The sequence below is a fragment of the Varanus komodoensis genome, unplaced genomic scaffold (genome assembly GCF_004798865.1).
Source record: "Varanus komodoensis strain SLA01 unplaced genomic scaffold, ASM479886v1 scaffold6_2, whole genome shotgun sequence".
In the NCBI taxonomy this organism is placed as follows: domain Eukaryota; kingdom Metazoa; phylum Chordata; class Lepidosauria; order Squamata; family Varanidae; genus Varanus; species Varanus komodoensis.
The window spans coordinates 1,974,722-1,998,636 of NW_025336346.1; the positions used below are offsets into that span (position 1 = coordinate 1,974,722).

General features: G+C 41.0%; 1 protein-coding gene across 1 annotated transcript in view; it reads right to left on the reverse strand.

The window, feature by feature from the left end:
• Positions 1 to 23,915, reverse strand: part of GNAI2 (G protein subunit alpha i2) — a 144,797-nt gene that overhangs the window by 33,311 nt on the left and 87,571 nt on the right. Inside the window, exon 4 of the mRNA XM_044451288.1 lies at positions 16,072 to 16,232. Within this exon, the coding sequence (XP_044307223.1) occupies positions 16,072 to 16,232 (161 nt within the window). The remainder of the gene's footprint in view (positions 1 to 16,071; positions 16,233 to 23,915) is intronic.

The window sequence follows — 23,915 nt, forward strand, 5'->3', positions numbered from 1 at the left end:
GCCCCAGAATTGTTTTAACATTCCTGTTTAACAATATGATGCTATTGTGGGAAATGGAGGACCAGAGAAAATTGAAATGTTGACCCAGGTAATGATACGATGGCACATTAGGAAGCAAAGTTGTTTGCTCCTGTTTTGGGCAAGATAAGCTTCTGGAAAATTTTGAGCAATCACAAGATGCCGCAATGCCCTCCCTACTGCACCCAGCTTAGCAGGCTCTACAAAGGGAACCTAACCATGTATGCCCCACTTCCCCGCGTCCCAACCAGTTTTTGCAGCATCTATTCCAAAGGGGGAAAAGCACAATCACTCAAAAAAAGTTCTCTGCTGTGCGCCAGAGAAAATCTTTCTCAGATACACTCACAAAGAAAGGAAAAGCCAAAGGGCTCCCACACTCCTACATGTCTTAACAAAAATCGACAGAAGATTTGTACACATACACACGGTCAACAGCTTTTGCCTTGAATGTACCTCTGCCATGGTGAATGGGAGGGAAGCTACTGTCATCACTTTACTTGCTGCATTCAAGCAAGTTAGGAAAGTCCTAGGCAATTACTTCTTATTAGTGTGTGAAGTCATTGTCTGAGGCTGTGCCTTCTTCTCTCTTGCACTCGTTCAGCTTGCAGTTGTAGATTTTTGCATTTCAAAAACTCTAACAGTTAATACATCTATAAACAACCACTCCCAAAAGCTCTAGAAGCTGGCTGAGGCAAATGCCAACATACTACAGTGCCTGAGGGTCAAACTACAAGTTTGAATTTGGATGGCTTGAAATAGCAGTTTCTGAACAAAAATTAGAAGGCAGAATTTTTAAGGGAGGAAAGGTTTTTCCCCCTCCAAATTTCCTTCTGCTTTGCTCTTAATACATATTTGACATGAATTTTTAGTTGATTGGATTGATACAAATCAAAGAGCTTTAAACCAACTATTTAAATCATGAATTTAAATCAGCAACTAAAGTTTTGTTTAAAAACACTGGTTTAAATCAAGTTTTTCATTGATAATTCTTCATATATTTACCTCACCAATGAAAATTTGTCTACTAAACAATGTTAATTTACAACAAAACATAATACATTTTGAGTTTAAACCAAACCTAATATTCTTTATCACACTACATAGATTTTTCAGATTCTATATAAATTTTGCAGGCTATTTCTACCTATAGCAAATTGTCTTTAAAGCATTCCCATACAGCAGCTTTTCCAAACTGATGCCTTCCAGAAGTATTGAGCTAAAACTCCTGTTATCCCCAGTCAGTATGGCCATTGGAGGGTACCAGGGTAGGGAAAGCTCCATAGTGTCTTTGTTATGACCAGGAGCCATGAGAGTTTGTGTGATTGGGAATGGAGCAATTTATCTGCTCCTCTTCCTAGTAATGCTCCTTTCTGCTGAAGGGCAGCACAAGGTAATCTTAGCCACTGGGTGCATTTCTTCAGACAGAATGCTACAACAATAGCTAACTCCTTTCATGCCAAGGAGCAAGCCCACTTTCATTGCCAAGCAAGGAAAGGAGTGTTTGACATAACTGTCATTAGCTGTAGTACTTGACTGAGATTCAAAAAGTTAAAACTTTTGATTAAACCCATATCTTCAACAAGTAGTCCTTCAACTAATAAATGCATACAGCATGATGAAATATGTGGAAAAGCTAGGATGTCTCCTTGTTTTAAGAATGATGTATTTTCATGGTCAAAATAGCTACACAGAAACAGAGGGACGCATCCAATGTTGTATACAATGTAGTATATAATGTTGCCTTTGAAAACAGTCTGAACCTTGCAACTTGCCCAAAATCAAGTTGGCTAGGACCGGCATCCTGCTGGCTAGGACCGGCATCCACGAGCATATTATGCCAGTTCCATACAGGCCACATTGGGTGCCAGTTGCTGTCTGGGTCCAATTCAAAGTGCTTACAACACCAAAGAAAGCCCTAAACTGCTTGGGGCCAGGCTATTTAAGGGAATGCCCTTGCCATATATACCAGCGGCCTTCATCCGAAGCTCACTTCACATTCCTCCCTGCAATAAAGTGAAGGGAGACTTTGCAAGGAGAGCTTTCTTAGCTGTAGCTCTCCAACTTTGCAACTTGAACCTGTTGGAGGTCTGGTTGGCACCTGCTCTTTTGGGCTTTGGGCACCAACTAATGTCATATTTGTGCCATAGTTAGGTGAATTCTGGATTTTTAATTGATGGTTAATCTTAATTTATGTGCTGCTGCCAATACATTTAGATGCTAGATTTGATATGATCAAATTTTAATGGCTTTTGTCTTATTTTGGGGTTTTATCTATTTATATATTGTTATTATCTTATTTTGTTTATTCTGGATTTATTCAATTTTATGGTTTATTTATGATTTTGTTGCTATTTGTCCTTTAGTTGTATATTGTCACATTGTCTTTGTATTTTTATGGGTTTTTAATATGATGTAAACCACCTAGAGATCCTATGGCTAGTGAGGTGGCATAAACATTAAATGAATAAATAAAGAGATGTTAAATCTGCTTTCTGTAGACTCACTGAAATGAAACAGACTTAAGTTAGTCATGATAAATACCATTCGCCATGGTTTTATTAAAATACTCTGCTGAGAAACCAACTTAAGTCCATTTCATTGCAATGGGCTTACTCTAAGTAGGACTACTACTGGATGCAACACATGTTAAGATTTCAAAAAGGCACAGGCACTGTAGAGAGTGGTGTGTATTGCTGGGCACCTGCAACGTCATGGACAGTAGTAAACATGGATTCTGACCATCGCACAACCTGCAAGCAACTTTCGTATCTGCAAGGAGTTTCCAAGCAATCAAACAGAGCTATTTGGAAGCTAGGAAACAGATTTTGGAAAGTAAGGCGCACATTCTTTGGGATGTTTTGGATCTGCAGCACGGTAAGTAATGACTGTCTGTTGTTTCTCTGAATAGGCCCCAAGAAGGTACACATAATGCATTGGCTTCGGCTGAACGTGGGAGCTGCATTGCGTGTACTTTCTTGAGCACTGTGTTACTCTGACTTTACCAAGTCAGGAAGCCAAGTAGAAAAAGGATCAACATGTATTGGCATCCTTCCTGGGTTTGCCCACACATTCGGACCGTCTGGTTGACGTGTGCAGAAAGAGCTTTAAAAAGAGCATGGTGCTTAGTTGAAGCTGCCCCAGCCCTTGTATGTCTGCCATCCACTTCCTCCAAATGTACAAAAGGCAGACAAATGAGTTCAGTCAGGATATTAAGAGTGGCAAGAACACACTCACAACCACTGTAAAACTCTCTCAGGAAACTGCTACAATTGCAAAGCTCTGAGGAATGAGCAGATGGTGGCTCAGATAACACAAACTGCAAAATACAGCCTTTTAAACTTGCATGAAAAATTGCATGAAATTCCAATGCATTTATTGCAGACGGGACCAATCCCCCAGGAAGGAAAAGTCACATGCTCCATTTTCTGGAATAGGACAAGCAGCATTAGAATTTTTAAAAAAGAACCAAGTCCTTCGGTCCTACATCCTTGAAAAAGCTCACAGAACTGTACCTGAACAGAATATCCTTAGAAGGGATTTTCCCTGTGTGTGGGGGGGGGGGGGACAACTTGTGATCTGTGAACTGCCCTTTCCATTCACCTTGAATGTAACTATTTTACTGTGCATAGTGCTAGGTAGTAGATGCTACAATCTTCTATTACTATACACAAGTAGATTTGAAATGGATACAACACTCTCCATGGCTTAATTTATTAAAATAAATTTATATATTTATTAAAAATTTATTTTATTTCCAGAGCTTTGCTTTTCTGTACATCACTTGGCTAATTTTCCCCTATTCATTTTGTTTTGTTTTACTTTTTGATTGTGGAGTCCTTTAAAACAAAACATAGTGTCTCTGAAAGCAACATAACTTATATGGTGATACATTTGAGTGTTTAAGCTGTTCCAAACAAAATGAACATTCTAGGAAACCATTATCAGTACTATTTTTCTAGTCTTTAAAAAGCCATCAACAACATGCTAATCATTCTTCAGTTTGAACAGAATCCTATAAACAGCCTACAGTTAAAAAATATATATTCTGATGACATTTTCACTATGGATCTTATTTTTCAACCCATCATAGAATACGTCGGTAAATCTGTTTGAAAGGTTTCCCCAAAGGGAATTACACAAAGCTCTTTCAAATGTCTTGGTGAAAGCAGTTTGCTCAGTTACATATCATCCGTTCCTCCATCTTGGATGAGAGCCTCAATAATGGGATGCAGGAAGGTGGATATGGGCCCAAACATCATGTTTTGTGCACAGAGCTTTTTATATAAATGAACGCATTTTCATTTGACTTCAAAATGTGAGCAAGACAAAAGTGACCCTGGGGAGATACAGCACAGGCACAAGGAGACTTTGAAAACCTACAATTATGTAGGAAGAAGTGAAGAAAATTGGCTTTTAATCAGAAAAGGCCATTTTTCCTTCAATCCTGTGGATGTTTTCACATACATATAAGAAAGGCTAACTTGCAGGGGAAGAAGATAGCATGCTATCCAAGAGTAGCAGAATGCCATAAAAGCCTTGCCTGAATTGTTCCCTCACTGCGAGTCTCTCAGCTACTCAAGAAAGCACTGGCTGGACTGGCTCATGAGTCACGAGGCTTTGTTCCCAGAAGCCATTTAACTACAATCAGGCTGAGCTGAAAAAGTGGCAGGTTGCAGTGCTCTTTCCCTTGGCTGCAAATTCAGACTAGTGTTCAAGATTATGGGGATCACAGCCCCCACCCCTAACTTTGCTACGGTTTTCAGAAACAATACAGGTATGACTTGGCTGAAATAAGAGGGAGGGCAGGTATTGTGCATTTTGTGAAAATCTTCTTTATCTTTCACCCTACAATCTGAACTTTGCATCTAATCTGCTAAGGACGGTTTCAGGATTACTAAGATTTACAATTCCAGGTGCTCATGTACAATTTCTTCCTGTCTAACAAGAAAAGGTTTATAATTCACAGACTATATCACAAAATGTAACCTTTACCTTTGAAGCCTCCACGGTAGCACTTCCCGGACTCCCTGGGAAAGCTATTACATCACCAAGCTACAGTAAACCATGAATGCCAAAGATATTTCTCTTTAGTCAAGGAAGTTAACTTACAGGTTCTGAGCAGCTCTCTTGCAGCAAAGCATCCATGACAGGGCTCAACTAGAAAACTGAAAAAGTGCCTGGACTGGCAGGAGGGGCGGAAACAGAAAGGAAAGAACTCCAGGGAGGCCAAAGAATTACTGGCAGCTGTCTTACCTTCGCCTGGAGGAATGTTGTCCATGGGGTCATGATAGGTCGGAGGCAACTTCCCGACTAACGACTAACAACATCTTTTAACTTCATCCACAAGTCAAGGTATCAACGGATTTCCCAATCACGGGGGGGGGGGGGAGCACTTGAGAACTGCAAAGCACCTGTAAGCTTCTACCAGGAGCAAAAAAGCATATAGCACTGAAGCTGGGTCTGGACTGCATCTCACTGCAATGCCAACCTGAGCTGCAGGCAACCACCTAAACGATGACGTATGTCTTTTAAAAACTGCCATTTAACAGAGGTAATAAAATGAGGTCACTTTTGCTATCTGAATACAAGAAACTAAATCAGGTTAGATTTTTCAAATATGAGAAGTCCCTAAATCAAAGGTTTGGCTGGCATGCACGTCACCAGGGTCCACACAAGGCCTCAAAAGCATCCCCACAAAAGACAGAGTAACTACAGAAGCTGGGCCCATAAACCTTGCATGCCCCCTATCTAAGCATGCCAGCAGAAGTCACACAGAAATTACTATACAGACCTATCTAAGGAAAGGTTAGGGTTGTTTTCTTTTTCTTTGCTCTACTTTATATCATCCCACAGGAAAAGAGTATTTCAGCTTAGCCTCCCACCCTGCCCCATCTGTCCTGTGACAAGCCTAGTTTTACAGGATTTTTCTGAGAAGCCATTAAATAATATATGTAAATCCTTTGAGTACCTGATGCATTTTGTGATGCATCAAGCCAAACAGAGCCCCCCAATCTAGTAGTGTGGGGCTGCCAGAAAGTCAAGTTTTTCTCAGGTTACAGTAATTTAGATCAGTCCCTTCATCTTAGACCGCTTCTTACTAAATGCTATATAGTCAAGTACAGATGGCCCAATAGAAAAACAAAACAAAAAACAAAAGCAGATATCCTCAATCATAAGGGATGAACATAGAGAAACAATGCTCCTTTTAAAATCCAGGTAAGAGCCCAGTTTTCTCCCAGTTGCTGCTTCCCCTGTATTTTAAACAAGGGAGCAGGAAGGATAAAGCACTCATTCATACTTGTATGGACCTTTCACAACTAATACAATACCCTTTGTGTAGTTTCACATCTGTTCCTAAGTAAAAAAAAAAATCTTATAGGAAGCAAGAAAACATTATTAAACTATGTCACTGATCTAAAACAACCTAAATAAATGAGATACGGTTCATGAGTACTAGCTTTTCAAGGTCCAGCATTTCTCTGAATAGAAATGTCTAACATAACACCTGTCTGCCAGAAAATGAAACTGAACAATAGACACACATTTCTTTCTAGCTTCCTAAGTGGTTCCAAGCACCCTTGTGAGAATCATCTGGTCAGAACCTAGAAAGAGATGTGCTTACTCAGATGAACACCCAATCTAGCCAACCTTCAGTTTGCACAGTGGCCAACCAGATGTCTATCAGAAGCTGAAAATGGAACATGGTATCATTACCTAATCCAACAGTAGGCAACTCATCACAAGCTGTAGTGATGGCCACCAATCTGGATGGCTTTAAAGGGGTAGTAGACAAATTCAACAAGGATAAGGCTACTGTTCTTAATGGCTATATGCTATCTCCAGTATGTTTATTTATTTTATTATAAAATTGTATTTCTATGCTGTCCTATAGCTTATAGTGTAAAAGGCAACGTGGCGATATTTACCAGTTATTAGGAACATAAGCAAGGGGCTACTACCCCACAGATGTTCTGTTTGAATATTCTCCACAGGAAGTTGGCTGGACTAGATGGACATTTGGTTTGAACCCAGCCTTATAAGTTGTGTCCCTTCAGATCTTGTAGCCTACAACTCCTACCATCTCTCTCTGCTGGCTAGAGCTGGTACAAGTTGGGCAAAACATCTGGAAGGCCGCAAGTTGCCCACACCTAAGCTAGAGTCAAATACAAAATGATGGACTAGATGGACCAATTAATGAATGTTCTGGTGCCCCTGGTTAACAACAACAGCTGCCCAGTTCAGTAATGCAGAATGAGCCCAGTGCTGATCCCCAGACACCACTAGTCCAGTTCCTTCTTCCTAGTGTTGCTGTCTGTTTATCTAACTACTCTGATCACTGAAGCAGTGAAAGACCAAGCAAAATGTCTTGCATAGGCCTTATGGACAGTAGTATAGATTCTGTCCAGAGGGACAGGACAAGTGAATGGGCAGGTCTGACAGCGAAGATGTCAGCTTCAGGGAGAACAGCCATTTGAAGACATCTTGCCCAAGCTCGTCCCACTTAAAAAACAAATGAACAATCAAACAAAACCCCGGACCTCACACGGATTCTGAGCCTCAGCATCTGCTAAAGCAGCCAAATACATGTTTCTAAGCAGCACTGTGTTAACAAGTCTGTCCTATCTGGCAGGAGCTTTGTGTTCAAAATCCTTCTTCCCTCCTTGAGGGTCTGAGACCACTGGGACAGCCTGTGGCCAAGGTAAGTTCAGCAAGTTCGTTTAGAAGTTGATGCCATGCAACAAAACCTTTATTTCTATTTCAAAATGAATAAACAGCTATGAAATGCTTACCCAAAACTTTTACTAGCAATTTCAAGGGCAGCTTTGCTGTATTTGACTGTCAAGCAGCTAAACACAGAACATGACACATTATTCACAGACAGAACAACAGGAACTGAGGGGGTGGCAACTGCAGGTCTCCTATTAAAAGACCAAGTCTTGGCTCGCACATTCAAATATCTCGGGGAAGCAACTCCAAAGAGGATTTAATGGGGGAAACACACAGAGAGGAAGTATTTATTTTGGTATCTTGGAGAGCTTCACACTTTCCTCTGTGTGTATATGTACGCACAAAGAGGAGAAGAAAAAAAAAAAACCAGAATGGCTTACTCACAAGTGCCACTCTCCTCATAAGCGACAACAAAGAAGTCAGCTAGGGCCTGGCTGGCACAAGATTCCTAGAACTAGTCTCCAGAATTAGAGCTGCCTCCCCCAAGGAAGCCACCCAAGAACTCATTCCAAAACCTAACGGCCAGATGCTGAGCTGAACAGTATGCCAAGGCTGCGATTCAAGAGGTGGGGGTGAGAGTGTGACGCTGTGTAGATCATTTCGGAAGGACAGGTATGCAAGTCCATTTTGCTTTATTTCTGAGTGGTGCCACCCACAGTCTCACACACACTATCAGAGAGCACAGCTTACTTCTTTGGTGTGTCACACATCCTAGGATATTGTTAGATTTTACAAATGGAATACAAACAAGCTTTCTGCATACATGTGACTACAGGAATTGTGAATAGCCACTGTGCCTTAACATGATGTGTGGACCGAATTAGGGTGGGTTGGTGCTGTGGTTAACAAACCACACGCAACCTCTGGGCTATTTTTGGCTCTCCGGAATCCCAGCCCAACACTGCATTGTACCTGTTCCTTCTTTTAGCTCTAGAACACACCGCAGCATGAACAAAGCAATAACCAGAGTGTATAGGCACCCATGCTGCAGTGCAATAATCAAAAACTTTTCAGACTTATTTTAAAGTGAAGTCACTACTTATTACTAAAGGAGAAAAAAACCTGAGGAAATAAGCCACCCAAATCTATTAGCACTGTGCTTTGCAACTAGCCTCACTCTTTTCAGGAAATGTTTTGTTCACCCTGTTCTTTAATTTCCCCATGGATACACACATTCTAAATGGCCCTATGCCATACAAATAACTGCATCAGCAGATTTGGACACTTTAAAAAATATTTCTATACATACAAGAAGGAGTCTGGTCTAGGAGGGTAGTTGAATGAACCACTGGGTAATCTTGTATGAGCCTCTATTTTCACTCTCAGCAACTTTAAAAAGGAACTCTTTTGCCTACTCCATAGCGGGTATTGGAGGAACAAGATGAAAACTTTTAATCAGGTTGCATATTAGATGCAGCAAATAGTGTCAACAGAAATCAGAAATATTATTTCACACCCACTATGTGTGAAGGGTGGTGGTAAATTATTCTTCAATTTGCCAAAACAACCTGACCAGAGTAATTTGAACAAGGCCATCAATCTACCAAATTATCTCCAGGGTCACACAGCAAAATGCAATAACTTACTTTGCATTTTTTTTGTTTAATTTCTATACCACCCAATCGCCAAAGCTCTCTGGGTGGTTCATAAACATATGGATCTTGATACTGCAGTTTATGCAAATTAAAGGTAAACGGTAAAGGTTTCCCCATGACATTAAAGTCCAGTCATGTCTGACTCTAGGGGGTGGTGCTCATCTCCGTTTCCTAGCCGAGGGAGCCAGCGTTTGTCCACAGACAGTCTCCGTGGTCATGTGGCCGGCATGACTAAACACCGAAGTGCACAGAACGCTGTTACCTGCCCACGGAAGTGGTACCTTTTCATCTACTTGCATTTGTATGCTTTTGAGATGCAAGGTTGGCAGGAGCTGGGACGGAGCAACGAGAGCTCACCCTGTTGTGCGATTTCGAACTGTCAACCTTTCAGTCAACCTTTCGATCAACCAGCCCAGCAGTTTAACCCACTGTGCCACTGCATCCCCTTATGCAACTTAGTTTACCTCAAATTATATATTTATATATCCCATCATGCAGCACTCCATTTTTCCCATCGAATGACAGAATGAACAAAATTCACAGTGCTGATCATGAATCCCCAGAAATTGCTACAGTTTGCATATAGGTATTTACAGTTCTGCAAGTTCATACCAATATTACACTTTCTTTGATATACATAAACATTCATACAGATGCTCATAAGTAAACTAATGAAAATTAGGATTCACTCTATAATCATACACATGCCCACTCAAACGTAAATCTCACTGAGCTCAAAGGACTTCATTCCTGGTTAAGTGGGTATATGAGATTATCCGTTAATAGGAATAATCCATAGATTAAACTCCATTTATCTTTATCTGTTTACTTGCATCCATTTGTCTTCTCCCCAGTTTTGCCACCTCTGAAGCCAGAGTTCTGATGTTAGGCAGAGCCACAGTTATTTCTCCAGGACTGTTTATCAGTCCTGGCTCCTTGTTTGACATTTCCTGTTCACGTGCATTCCATGAGCAGTCCAGCTGATTATGGACTCAACTTGGATTCCATGGATACTTCAAGCCCAGGCAGATTTCACATTTTTAGCTTCTCTGATTACCCCAACAGGCGTCCTGTTGCGTTGCCACTGCTCAGGTGGAAGGAAAAAAGAGAAAGATAGTTGCATAACACAATCAAGTGGTTTGCAGGCCAGCTTTTGAAGAGTGCAACATCACAAGAAGACAAGGTGAGCTGTGCTGTATCAGACTGGACCTTATTCAGCATCCTTCCACCGAACAGCCATGGTAAATCTGCAAGCAGAACATGAACACAACAACATCTTCCTACGTGTGTTCCTGAGAAAACTGCCCTGAGAAACACACTGCCTCTGTGAAGTAAAATAGCCACTGATAATGATATCCATAAATGTGTTAAATCCCCTTTTAAGGCCACTCAAGCAAGCAATCATCTTCATTCCTGGTTAAGTGGGTATATGTGTGGAATTTGTGTGGAAGTGAATTCTATAATTTAAGAGGGAATCTTTTACAAGGAAATCCCCTTTCCTTACTTTCCAACTGTCCCATTTCATCAGAAACTGTCATAGTTCTGAGAACAGTCTGCGGGAAAATCCTGCCCTCTAAGCATCCTAATCTTCAGGAAGCAACTATAATAAGCTACTGAGCCAAGTTCAAGCTGGTTACACTGACACAGTAAGCTCTACACAGCTGAGGACCCAAATGGAGTTCCTATTCCCTTATGTGTTTGTCTGGATATTAAAATCAAGTGAACATGTCCTCTTAATGGTCCCACTTTTGCTTCGAGTTTAATACATGGCAACTCAAGAAAGGTGTCCTGATTTTGTAACTTCCTTGCCCCTCATACGGGTAGCATCAAACCGCTGATGCCAGGTAAAGACCTCTTTGTTTCGCTAGACATTTGATACATTTCTCTCTTTTCTTTTCTGCATCATGTAAATTGTTATTTATCTGTTATTGTCTCCCACATCTGATTAGGTGTTTTTGTTCTTGCCAATACTGTGTTATCTGCCTATGTTTACTGTTTGTATCCTGCTTTGGAATTATTTTATAATGAAAAAGAGGGAAGAACTTTCTTAACTAAATATAGTGAGTTCACATGATGGCAACCCATCCAGCAAATAAGCTAAGCTGAGTGGGTTGTTCGTGGAACAGTCCAAGCTGTGCCAAGAGAAGCATCCATAAGCACTTCCCAACTTGAGGGCTCCTGGGTCAGCACATTGTTCCTGAAATGTCTCAGCAGCTGGGTAATGATGCTTCCAGAGCCAATGTCTTTAATTACCCTGCAGAAAGCTGAATTATGGAGTTTCTGGCTATGAGGAAAACGATTGAGGCAAAGAGCTGGTTACTTTCAAACAGGGATCAGACAGCAATATAAAATTACATCAGGGATTATCAGATAATTATGTCAAACTCTGCCTTCCTCTGTTACCATTTTGTAACTACTCTGACTCTATAAGATATGGGGACTGATGGGCCTATATTGCGTTCCACTCTTTCAAATGTGCCTTGGGGTAGAAAGTTAAGAGATCCCCCGATTTATCCCAAACTGTGCAAAAACTCACATGAAAGTTCATGTGTGCTGTACATGTGCACAACTGCACCTGTAGTAGCAATGAGCACTAAGCACAAACAAAAGAAAGATATTTGCCAACCAACTCCAACTTGAGCCAGGCTGTTACAAGCCTGGTGGGGTATGACAGGTGGATATTCTAAAGGATTGCAGAAAGTGGCAGAGATATTCCGCTGAAATGTGGGCCACCCTGACACAAATTTCTTTGCACTGCTATATCTGTACAGAGTTGGGAGTTTTTAAAAAATTCATAAATGATTCTAAAATAGTGCAGCTATAGTCTTAGGAGCCATAAGTCTGAGACTACGCTACAGTGTTTTACATTACAAGGACTATAAAAACAAACAAACAGAACTGCCTTTTAAAAACATAACTGAAGAAAAATACATCACTGAAAGGATAATCTAGGGATGGGTATTAACCCTTCCTTGTTTATCAGGGTAGGAGGGCTGTCATGTCAGGGAAGCAGGGGCTGCTTCCACAAGGGTGGCCTGTTTATCCAGTCAAGCCACTGGTTGCTCAAAGGCACAGCCATGGCATCTAAACTTGAGTGAGCCCGAACAGGCAGTGAGCCACTTGGCAAGAGGAGCCCTTGTTTGCCCTCTGAGGACAACAAGGAATTATCACTGCATTACTCACAAACAGAAGCTGTCCATCTGCATGCTTTGCGGAAAGGAAACCAAATGAACCCAAAGGACCTTGCATGGTGGTTTCCCATGTCTCCCTTCTATCAGCTAAATGAGTGGAAGGTCAAACACTTTTAGACTGAGGAGAAGGCTGTTCTAAAAAGACTGTCAGATAAGAAGATTCTCATGGCACTTGTGAAATGACATTCAGAACACGGTACTCTTTAAAAGGTGATGGACGTCTCTGACTGTTAGCTTGCTGGTCTATTGGCAGCAATAGTCCTGTATTATGATGATGGTCATTTGCTCATAGCTGAACTGAACTATTTAATTTTAGAAGAATATCACAAGGGAATGAGATTGGCAAAAGCTCATCATAATAAGCTGCATGTGCATCTTTTAACATGAGATTTTCTTCTCTTAAAGGCATACATTGTTTTGCCTGGCTCTCTTTGTTCATTTCTATGAGTCCATGTGTATTTCAACATAGTATTTATATTTTCACTGACCACAAAGTGTCATTTGCATACTGAAATTTGATTGACTATTTCACAGAAATGTATGTGGGGTATTCCGAATGAGTAAACAACAAGTATAGAAGCTTGGCCTGTACACCAGTATTTTTGAAACACCAAAATAAAATTAGGTTCCCATTAAGCTAAAATTCCACCTGCTTAATCAGTTTTACCAATGGAACATCTCCCTTCTTTATTAGCTGCAAGCTGAAGCTACAACTCAGAAAAGGAAGTATGCCTAGAAAACTAACACACAGCCTCAACAATCCCATGGAAACTGTGTAGATCAGTTTTGAACAAAGTTTCCCAAGCCTTTCACATGTGAGCAAACCATCCTCTTGCAACTCAGTCAAATTTTCTGTACATCACTTTGGACAGGATGTTTTCTTCATGAGTATGGATATTCAGTACAGATCTACCAAAAAACACAGATAACAAGAGCCACAAAATAATGACTGGATCCACAGCTGCCACCCTGTTTTAAGGGCCATATATTCTGAAGGCATAATGTATGAAATCCTCCTTTTGAATAGCAAGTCAAACAATACACAACAATTATAGAAACAATGCAATTTCATTTTTGCAGTAATGCAAAAAAACCAAAAACTTTGAATTACAGGAGTCTAAGCTTCAGAACTGTCTACAAACCAGCCCTTTATCTGTCTCTGAAATAGCTTCAGTTTTTTATACTTAGATGGCAGACCTATCATCTCCCCAGTGAGAAGCATTTTCACTATGTTTTCCTTTGCTTGCATACACCTTTATGCAGCTAATTAGCCTGCCTGCAAATTCTGAATTCACAACTATTGAATGTTTCCACAGCCTAAAATCAGGTAGATACCCCTCCCCAATCAAAGAGATTCAATCACACTCAGTATATACAGAACTTCATGTTCTTACATTTCTGATCCATCTATGAGAGTACAGCAGCAGTAGGCTGTGAAAGCAAATGGAAAGAAAAACACTCTTTTCCAATTAAAAAACTAAAATTCTGTTCAAAACTTTGTTCTTCACATAGCCCAATTAAACCAGCTACAATTTTCCTATCTGAGTGACTTCCTTAACATCTTAAAAAAAATTAAACCTTATCATACATTTCAAAACAAAACCCAAATGTTTACAACACAGTAGCAGGAACAAGTTGAAGAATTAGCACTGACAGAAAGTAAAAGAAGGGCTATAGGAAAGAATATGGGTAGAGGAGCTATTGCTACAATGGTACATACTGTTTGGGCAGGAAAATCAGGCAAAGCATTCTGATTTTGTTCAGAGTCTTCCACATACATATAAAAATAAACCTACTTTTTGCATGCTGATATGTACAGCAACCTTCCCCAACCCAGAACCTTTCAGATGTTTTAGACTTCAACTCTTCCATTCCTAAGCATCAGCTTTCCTGGCTGGTGCTGATGGGAACAACCCCAGAATACCTGGGGTCTATCAGTATTTGAGATCAGTGCAAGATCTTCCTTCATTTGTGAGCCGCCCCGAAGCTTCGGTGAATGGGGCGGCATAGAAATTTTCTAAATAAATAAATAAAATTATGTTGTTGTTGCTGACAACATTCCTCCACGCATTCCTGTCGGGCCTTCATTATAGGCCCCCAGAAACCACATTTACATTTTTTGTAGTGTGAAGATCACCCAGAGACAAGAATTGTGCACTCAAGTAAGATTTTTATATAGCTCTTCTTGCATCATACAAAGAATAGAGAAGTAGAAAGGAAATTTGTTGACATGGTTTCCTCTTTCCTTAGCCGATTGCATCTTCTTCCAGCAAGTCTGAACCGTTGACAAAAGACCTTACTGAAAAACTTCCATCAAACCCTTACCCTTACAGAAAACAGGACAGGAAACTAAGACAAGTTCTTGATTTCTACATTAGCATTAGCTAAAGAAGAGCCTGCACAAAGTTCATGGAGGAAGGCTGGTTGTTTCTATAAATAACCCTAGGTATCTCACACTGCAGGTGGAAGCACAGGTAGTAGCGGGGGCAAGGAGCACCTTTTGCTACCTTAGGCAGGTATGCCAGCTGCAACCCTATCTACAGAAAGTGGAGCATCCTGAGTCACACATGCTGGCTATGTCCAGACTAGACTACTGCAACATGTTCAGCAGCAGGCTGCCTTGAAAATGACTTGGAAACCTTAACTGGTATGAATGCAGCTTTTTAGACACCTGTTGAGGCATGCAACACCTGCAATGTACCACCTGCACTGCTCACTCATATTTCTCTGAGTAAATTCACAGTGCTGGTTTTGACCTTCAAAGGTCATTAGACTGGGACTGCACCTATATGAACCTGCCCAGCCCTTGGGCACAGTATCCAAGGCACTAGAGACAATCGTATGGGTCTTCAATATTGGATCCTCTTCTGTGGTACTCCCTTCCCAAGGAATGTGCACCTGGCTGCATCACTCATGGCATTTAAACTGGCTTGGAAGACTATCTGTCCTAAAGAAATGTTAAGCTGTTGAGGTGGTTTGTGTTAGTATGATATGGATATTTTTCAGTTTGTAAACTTATTTGATTTTTTATTTTAATGTTATAGTAATGGAGTTCTTAAGTTTAGAATTTAATATAAGCTGCTTTGAGAGGAACATGTCCTAAAAAGCAGACTAGAAAGATGATAGATAAATAAATGCATCCAACAGATCTCATGTTGTTTTGCAGGTCACCACTGAGACTACAATACCAAGTGGCATCTCACACTGCAAAGTGAATGTAGGTTTGAATACAGGTGAGGAAAGGAATTACCTCAGGAGACCTGCAGGGCAGAGATGCCAGGCAAGAATGTTCAGCAGCCTTGCATCTCTCTCCCTCCCCCCGCCGCACACACACACCCTGCACTGTCAAATGGGCTAGGCAATAATGCAAATATACAGAACTGCCATCCTCACATCCCTATGTAAGAATGGTTTCATAGGGCCACGGCATTGTATCACATCAGTTTACCCATGCACAGCAAACTGGCATTACCCAGATGGTATTTAAAGCTCCAAATACGTTAGGCCCCAAATAGAGGCTTCGAAGGAAAGTTACTCACTATGCAGCAGAGTCATTCAGCTGATACTCTCGGGAACGATTAAAACAGGCCTGGACTCCGTTGTCTGCCCACAGCCTCCGGATAACATTGGATAAGTCCTCTGGCATGATTCCCTGCTCCTCTGCAGTGCAAGAGAGTACAAATAACTGGCGGGCATCATCCTGCAGGAAAAGTAATACCCAGAAAGTTAGGTCCTAGAGTCAGTTTTTCCTTTCTGCTCATCCGCGCAGCATCACAGTAAAATCCACATTCAATGCTTTTACTTGTCCCATATCTCCCCAGTGGTTCATCTGGGTGGCGGGATGCCCCAGTTGCAAAGCAGCCACCACCTCTGAATGTGTCAACATCTCTGCCAGAAGTCCATGTTTAAGAACTCTACTGATTTAAACAAATTCATGGACAATGCTTGTATATAGGTGAAGCCAGATTGCAACATTCTAGGGAAAACTAGGAAGAATCTGGAACAGCTAGTAACTTGACAGCCAATGGCAGGATCATTCTGGAACGGCAAAATTTCCTCTATGTTATCTCCTCTTCCTTCTCACAGGCACAAATGAAAAGAACAGCAGGCATCAGAATGAATAGCAATTCGTCAGACAGCTTTAATACACTGGTCAGAAAATGTTGAGAAATTAAGTTAAAGCAGAAATAAAGAGACTGATTAGTGATCAAGAGTCCTTTATACGATAAGGAATCCAGTTCAGGTTTTCATGCAGAGGCATGGAACTGATTCTAAGTGTGGGGAGTGACAACCAAATTAGGAGATCCCACATAACCAGATCTTGCATACAGTGAGTATGCCAGTCAGCAGGGGAATGGCTACTGCAGTAACTTATAAACTGGAATGACTGAAGTGGTGACCACTAAGAAGGTGGTTCTTTTTTTAAATATCTCACATCATGCTTTAATCACAGTGCAGATGGTTACCCGTAGGCTCTGGATGCATGCTGAAAGTACCATTACTACCACCAAACAGAATTTGGCACAAATTAGGTTCTTCTGTCTGATGAAGAGTTCTTAATTGCAACTTGTACATATAGCTATGCTAACAGAAACTGGATTCAATAAAATGTCACCTTTGGGCTGTCCATTTCTAAATTTCAGAAAATGCACATTGGGGGAAATGCACAATAAACCGATCCATTCTCTTTACTATCTCAATTCTTCACTAGCCTGGGACACAGACAATCAAATTCAGGGAACTTACACCAAGATACCAAAGCAGATGCATTTGTTCTTGAAGAAAGTTCTTAAGGTACCCTCTGTCACTTTGCTTCTGTTTGGATATTTATGTATCTGATTAGGGGCATGAGAGCATCAACAGACCAGAAGTATAGCGATGATCTGTGTCTCCTAAGGATCATGCAAATGGTTGCTTTAGAGGTTTTGAACTCAGCTGATGCAGACATACCCCTTACCAGCTAGGAGAATGTGTTTACCAAAGCTTTTGATCACATGTTGGCCATGCATGAAGTTCAAAGCAATCCATTCCAATTAGTTTCTGAGCAGAAGATCAAGCTTATTTCTCTTAAAATCAATTGTTGCCCCTGTATGCAAGTTTCAATCCGCACCAGCTAGATCATTATTGGAATTGCTCTGCCAATACAAGTCCCTACAGCAGGGTGGGAACCTCAGGTCTGGGGTCCTGATACAGCTTTCTGGGCTTCCCAGAAGTCCTGTCCCTTTTCACCTGGCTCCACTTCCTTCCCCCTATTTTACAGTCTCTGGGTTATGTTAGTGCAGCAATATAGTCCTCTTTGGTCTCCAGGCATTTGTGCAGTTTTTTTACCATTCTAAAAGTTTCTCCTAACCCTTAGTTGGGGCTTACTGGCAGTAATCTTCATACCAAAACATGCTGGTATATGGGGTAATTTAGCCCTGCCACTCACCACTGAAATCTCCCTGTCCTCTCCAAGAGCCTCTGTGAAACTGAATCTGGCCTCAGGCAGAAAGAGGTTCCCCACCACTGCCCTTGAGGAGCAAAAATGTTTCTTCTCTATTTTCACTCACTTTCCTCAATGGAAGGTGGATCATCTCAAACACCTTTGGGATGATCTACTGTCAGGAACCATTCTATACCTCTAGCCGTTATACCAAGGACAGCCAACCAGCTAGCTCTCCAGATGCAAGACTACATCTCCCATCAGTCCCAGCTGACACAGGTGACAGTCTGTGAGGATGGGAGTTGAAGTGAGCATCTGGAGGGCCACAGGACATCAACAATTTTTTATGCAACCGTTCAAATTCTGGGCTCATTAAAATATTTGACTCACTTTCCTTCCTTCAGCTCAGTAACCTAATCTGATGTCAGTTCCTCATTCCACTATCATCAAGAGCCCTTCACCAGTGCAGGAAATGTTTTCTCCTCCAACATATCACCCATCTGCCATGTTTGATTTTCTCCACTATCAGACCAACAGAGAACTCCAGCGGTTCATCAGCCAACACCTAGTTGCTACATTCAACCACATGGTTCCAAACAACTTTACTTAATCTTAATGCTAAAAGTTCGGGGGTGGGGGGGGTGTCACAGGGTTTGAGTCTGGTTTCTTTCAACTCAAACTTTAACCAAACTTGCACTTGCATTTTCAAGTCATGTGTACCTCCTATACTTTGTCCCAGATGCATGTCAAAGAAGGAGGGAAAAAAGCATCATGATGCTACTCTGGCAAACTTCCTGCCTAACTTAGAACCCAAATAAACTGAATTCCCACTCACTGGGTTATATCAGATTAGAGTTAAATTACATTACTTAAAAAGGAGATGCCATCTGAAAGAACCACAAACTCATGTAGCTTTGGCCCAAGTATAACAGCGCTGGGACAAAATCTTCCTCAATGAATTACAGGAACAAAACAGTATGCTCCATTTTATGTAAACAGATGCTACATTTGCTTATGGCAAACAGCCAAAAGCAGTTTTGGATGGCATAAATCTGGCTCCTTTTAGCAAGTTTGCAAGAATAAGAGAGAGGTCCCAATCAAATTTGAAAAAGCAAACAAACATTGTGCAATTAAGATGTTTGATTCATTTTCCCCCTTTACATGCAAGTCTCGATCCAAACTGTTCAGGCAACTAATGATGAAGTGCTGTTTTTCACAGGAACAGACTAATGTGATATGCTTCCGGTGGGTGCTGAGTGAGGAACCACTTACTAAATTAAATGAAAAGATGTTTGAACATTTGGGAGAATTAGCAGCTAACATCAAGGTCAGGAAAATGCTGTAATTAGAGTAACTCTGAACCAAAGACTGTGTGTCTTTTGTGTCTTTTGCCTTTAAAAACCCTCAACCTGAAATGCTGCATGCCATTCAGAGCTGAATGAATGCAAGCAGCTTCCTTAAACAAGTTCTATACGCACCAATTCCTACATCCTGGGCTCCCCAAAACTCTGACAACAGAAGTGAAAGAAGTGCTAAAATGTTTATGTGTATGTAACATACTTGAAGTAAATGTATTTAAAGGAACTAGGATGGATAAAACATCTATTACTTTTTAAATTCCAAAACTAAGGCTTTAAATTTAAATCTGATTGATTTGATTTAAACCAATTTTAATCATTTTAAAAATCATTGAATAGCAAAATTCTCTCTAACTTTAACAAGTTACAATTACATGTAAACATGCTAAATCCACACTTACAGTTTCATAATGATGACGTTTACTGTCAACCAAACATTGGCATTAATTTCAGGTTTTTCATTTAATGACAATGGTTTTGTCCAGCCTACCTATTGACTTTTGCTTCTTGAATGATCTGGTCTTTCAGTCTCTGATGGTCTTGTCAAATATGCAAAAGCACAGGTTGGAAAGGATTGCTTCTGTGCTGAGAGGAGGCCCACTGGACTCACAGTCAAAAAGCCCACCATGGCTTATTTATATGTTGAATGTTCAGTGCCTGGCCATGGCTTGTCATATTGTATGAACCCATGTTGTGGGGGTTCTATGAAGGTTAAATAAGCTTTGCATAATCCACAATCTGTTCTAGGATTATACTAGCATTGTTTAACCTTACAAAATCCCTGTTGCCTGTGCAGGCTAGTGATAACTATTCAAATCTCACCCCAGATATACCATCACATGCTACAACCCATCATGGTTTAGATAAGCCACAGTGGACTAATTTAACCATGTGAACCAGTACAATGGAACTTCTTTATGAGGAAAGATGTATTATACTGGAGTGTTAACCTCAAATTTCAAGAGCTTTAGTTTTAAGAAAAATGCTACATGTGAACATGTTAAAAGCAGTGGTTTTCAACCTTTTTACAGTTGGGGACTGGCAAAATAGGAAAATTATTTTGGGGAATGCTGAGGCAGAAATAAAAAGCATTATATACATAATATTGTATTTTGTGTATTAGTTTTTAAATAAAGCATCAAAAATTGAAAATTCTCTAAAATACCAGAAACCAAGCAGTAAAAAAGGTTAATAAAAGAACAAAATACAAAATCAATATAAATGCAATACTATACTTACAGCAAATATGAATTCAAATATAATAGTAACAGCAGAGCAACACAAAATCAAACAAAGTTACTAAAGTCATAATGTTAAATACTGAAATGCAATGAACGCCCCTCAGACCCCCATACACACCAGTACAGACTGGCTGAGAAAACACACTCAGCCCAAGCACTTTTTATTCTCCCAGTATTTTAATTGTTCATTTGTTTTAATCTGTGGTTTTACACCTAATACTGGATGCTGCGCTACTCTTACTTTTATCTTTATTCTATTTTTTTGCTGTTGTTGTTGTGAACTGTTCCGAGATGTTTTGATGGGATGGTATACAAAAGTTCTAACTAACTAACTAACTAACTAACTAACTAACTAACTAACTAACATTGAAATAAAATAAAATAACCCGCCTCAGCATTTCCCTTCCTAGCAGAAAAAGGAAAAGGCACTGTCTTCATGGCCCCGTGCAGAGAGTGGACCAGCATGCCGTGGCCCCCACTGAGCTGTCTCTCCTCTCCCCGACCTCCTCAGCCAAGGAAGACGTGGGGAATCGGCAGCATGAGTGCAGCTAGCCCTGCACAGGTCCTGGTGAGCCAGATGCTGCTGTCGGCCACGCACATGACAGCAGCTCTTCACAGACAGGCAGGAAATGCTGGCTAGCCAGCGATTGAAAACCACTGTGTTAAAGTATTTCCCCTATAGGTATCAAAGAAAGTATAACAAATATAATGAAACAAAGTAACATAAAGCCTGCTTATCAGAATAAAACAACATAAATAAATCACTTATTTAGTTGAAGGTTAACATACCTTAGTTGTAAGATTTGTGTCTTTGTTTGAGAAATATGTGAAAAAGTTTCGATGGAAAATTTGATTTAAATTGGTGATTTAAATCAGCCTTTTTTCTTTCCTGTTTTAAATAGCTGTAATTTCAATCAATCCAACTTGACAGGAGCACAACAAAAAGAGAAGTGTAACCAAAAAGGCAAAATGAGAGAAAAAGATTCTATGGAGAGAACCCTAAGCCATCATGTGTTTGTCCCATGAAAGGATCCTCAAGATCTGCCAAACCTATTTCCCCATGACTGTCCCTGCATGTGAAGCCTGCCTTGTCTCCAAATAATAAACAGGATGAGGCTTTTGGTATTCAGTGACAGAAGTAAAATATCCCCTTAGTTCCCATCTCTCCTTTCTGCCTCCCAAGCATGGAATACAGAAACCTGCCTCGCTAGAGGTTTTCACTAAGCCTCAGTGCTTAATTCCTGATTGGAGGAAAGTTCTCCCCTCATCAGTCAACCCACCCACCCAAACTCCTTAGGATGAACATGGCATGCCATGTATATCATCTCCAACTTTATACTCAGGGAGACCAGTGCACAGTGACCATGAAAGCTTCCCAGTTACACAGCACAGGCTATGCAGAGCTGCTTAGTTTATTATTTTCATCCTGTGCCATGCTTAATTCTCTCTTTGATCCTGCTGAGTCTGTGCTGAATATAATCTTAGTAAAATGAATCCTGGGGCTGGCTGTCTGCCTTGAGGTGCAATCTCCTCTTGGTACTTAAGTTGCTTGATTTTTATACTGTGTACACTTATTTATCCAAGCGAAGGTAAGGGGAAAGCAGGCTGAATTCAGGCATACCTAATAAAATTCAGCTGACAGCCCTTCTCAGGCAGTTCGTGAATATAGCAGTCTGGATATTCAGTCCACAAAGCTAAAGCAAAAAGGTTAAAAGTGTAACTTTAAAAAAAAAATAAGGTGAAGTACATGCAAATTGCCTGCCTCACAAGGCAACTGTATGCAAGACTTTGTGACAGATTGGTTGGCCTGTTTGCACATAACAACAACGCATACATTGCTTACTCCACAACTACTCAGAAGTGTGCAGGACCAAGCAAGCAGAAGCATTGCCTTTGGCCCATTCGCTGTTTTGCATCTGGATTACAAAATCCATCCCTGACTTGTTTGATGAGATGTGCAAACCCAGAATTCTGGGTTGCTGGGGAAGACGCAGCCTCGAATCTTAACCTGTGACTTGATGCTGGATTCAAACTCTGGGTGGTCTTTTCTTCCACAATCAAGAGTTCTGGGTTCACTTGTCACATCAAACAACCCTGTTCAGTGATCCAGATGCAAAGTGGAAAAAATACTGAGGGAGTGTGGGAAGCTGTGCACCCACTCCCATGAGGCTTCAACAATTCATGGGTATAACGATCGATAAACTGCCACTGTGTGTGAACTTGGTGAGTGTTCATACAATCACCCCTTGCAGAGCTCACCCCACACCGATATCTTTTCCCTCCTCATCCCACAGGCCTATAGTGCTCAAATAATCTCTTAAAACTGTATAGTTTTCCAGCAGTGTACTTGGGTAATTGAACAGTCCTCAGTGCTACTGCACAAATCAGGACTTGTCCCAAAGTAGCCTTTTCCTTGAACACGTGGCCTCCATCCACTCTTTCAGGCAGGATTCAGTATTGCCTCAGGTCCCCGCATGTACAGACTGCTTATCATCTCCAGCAATCACACAAACAGGTATCCCACAAAAACACGCAGTTGCATGTACAGCACAGGCTAATCTTCTCAGCCAGACTCCCGTTCTCTTCTGTTTCAGTTAACGTGTGCTGAATCCACCCCCTCGCTCTGCTGGTCCTGACCCCTCTTGGTTGCTTAGGTTACAGGTTGCTTGCAAATGTTATAACCTTCTGAAAACTGCAACATAACGTCATGGGCACACACTCCCCTTTCAGAGGATGTGTCATCACCTCCTTCCTCCATATTGTTTATGGAGAATTTCTTATTCCAAGGATTCTGTGGGGAATTGCTTGGGAGAGCAGCAACAAAATGCAGACAATGAGCAGCTTTCTGCTTACATAGACTGTGATCAATCTAAGCTTTAAGAAGTCAACGAAAAACACCAGGGGCAACTTAACAACAGCACAGCGTTCAGGGTTTGCTTTTATACTTCTGACAAGTGCTTACAATTACTGTTTGCCCAAGCCAAAAACTGTAGTCACTAATCCTGCACATACACACAAACACATATGTGTGTCAGCAGTTTCTGAGGAAAAGGCCAAGTGGGAAGGGAGGGTGCACCATTTGGTGGTGCTGCCTGAAGCCACACTATGTACCTTTCAGAAACAGCCTCAACCCAATCCTTGCCTTCCCACTTAAAGCCTGTTTTATTTTAAAGGAAATTAGCACAGTGGGGAGATCCCCAAAATGCAAAGCATCACTTCAGGCAGCGAGACTCAAATCTTCTCCCAGCTCACCATTCCTAATCCAAGGCAAGGAAGGTCAGAAGGGGCAGAGTGTGCGCGCGCGCACACGGCACCAACTGTGCACATCATCATGCCCAGCAGGGGATGATGGCATATGTGCC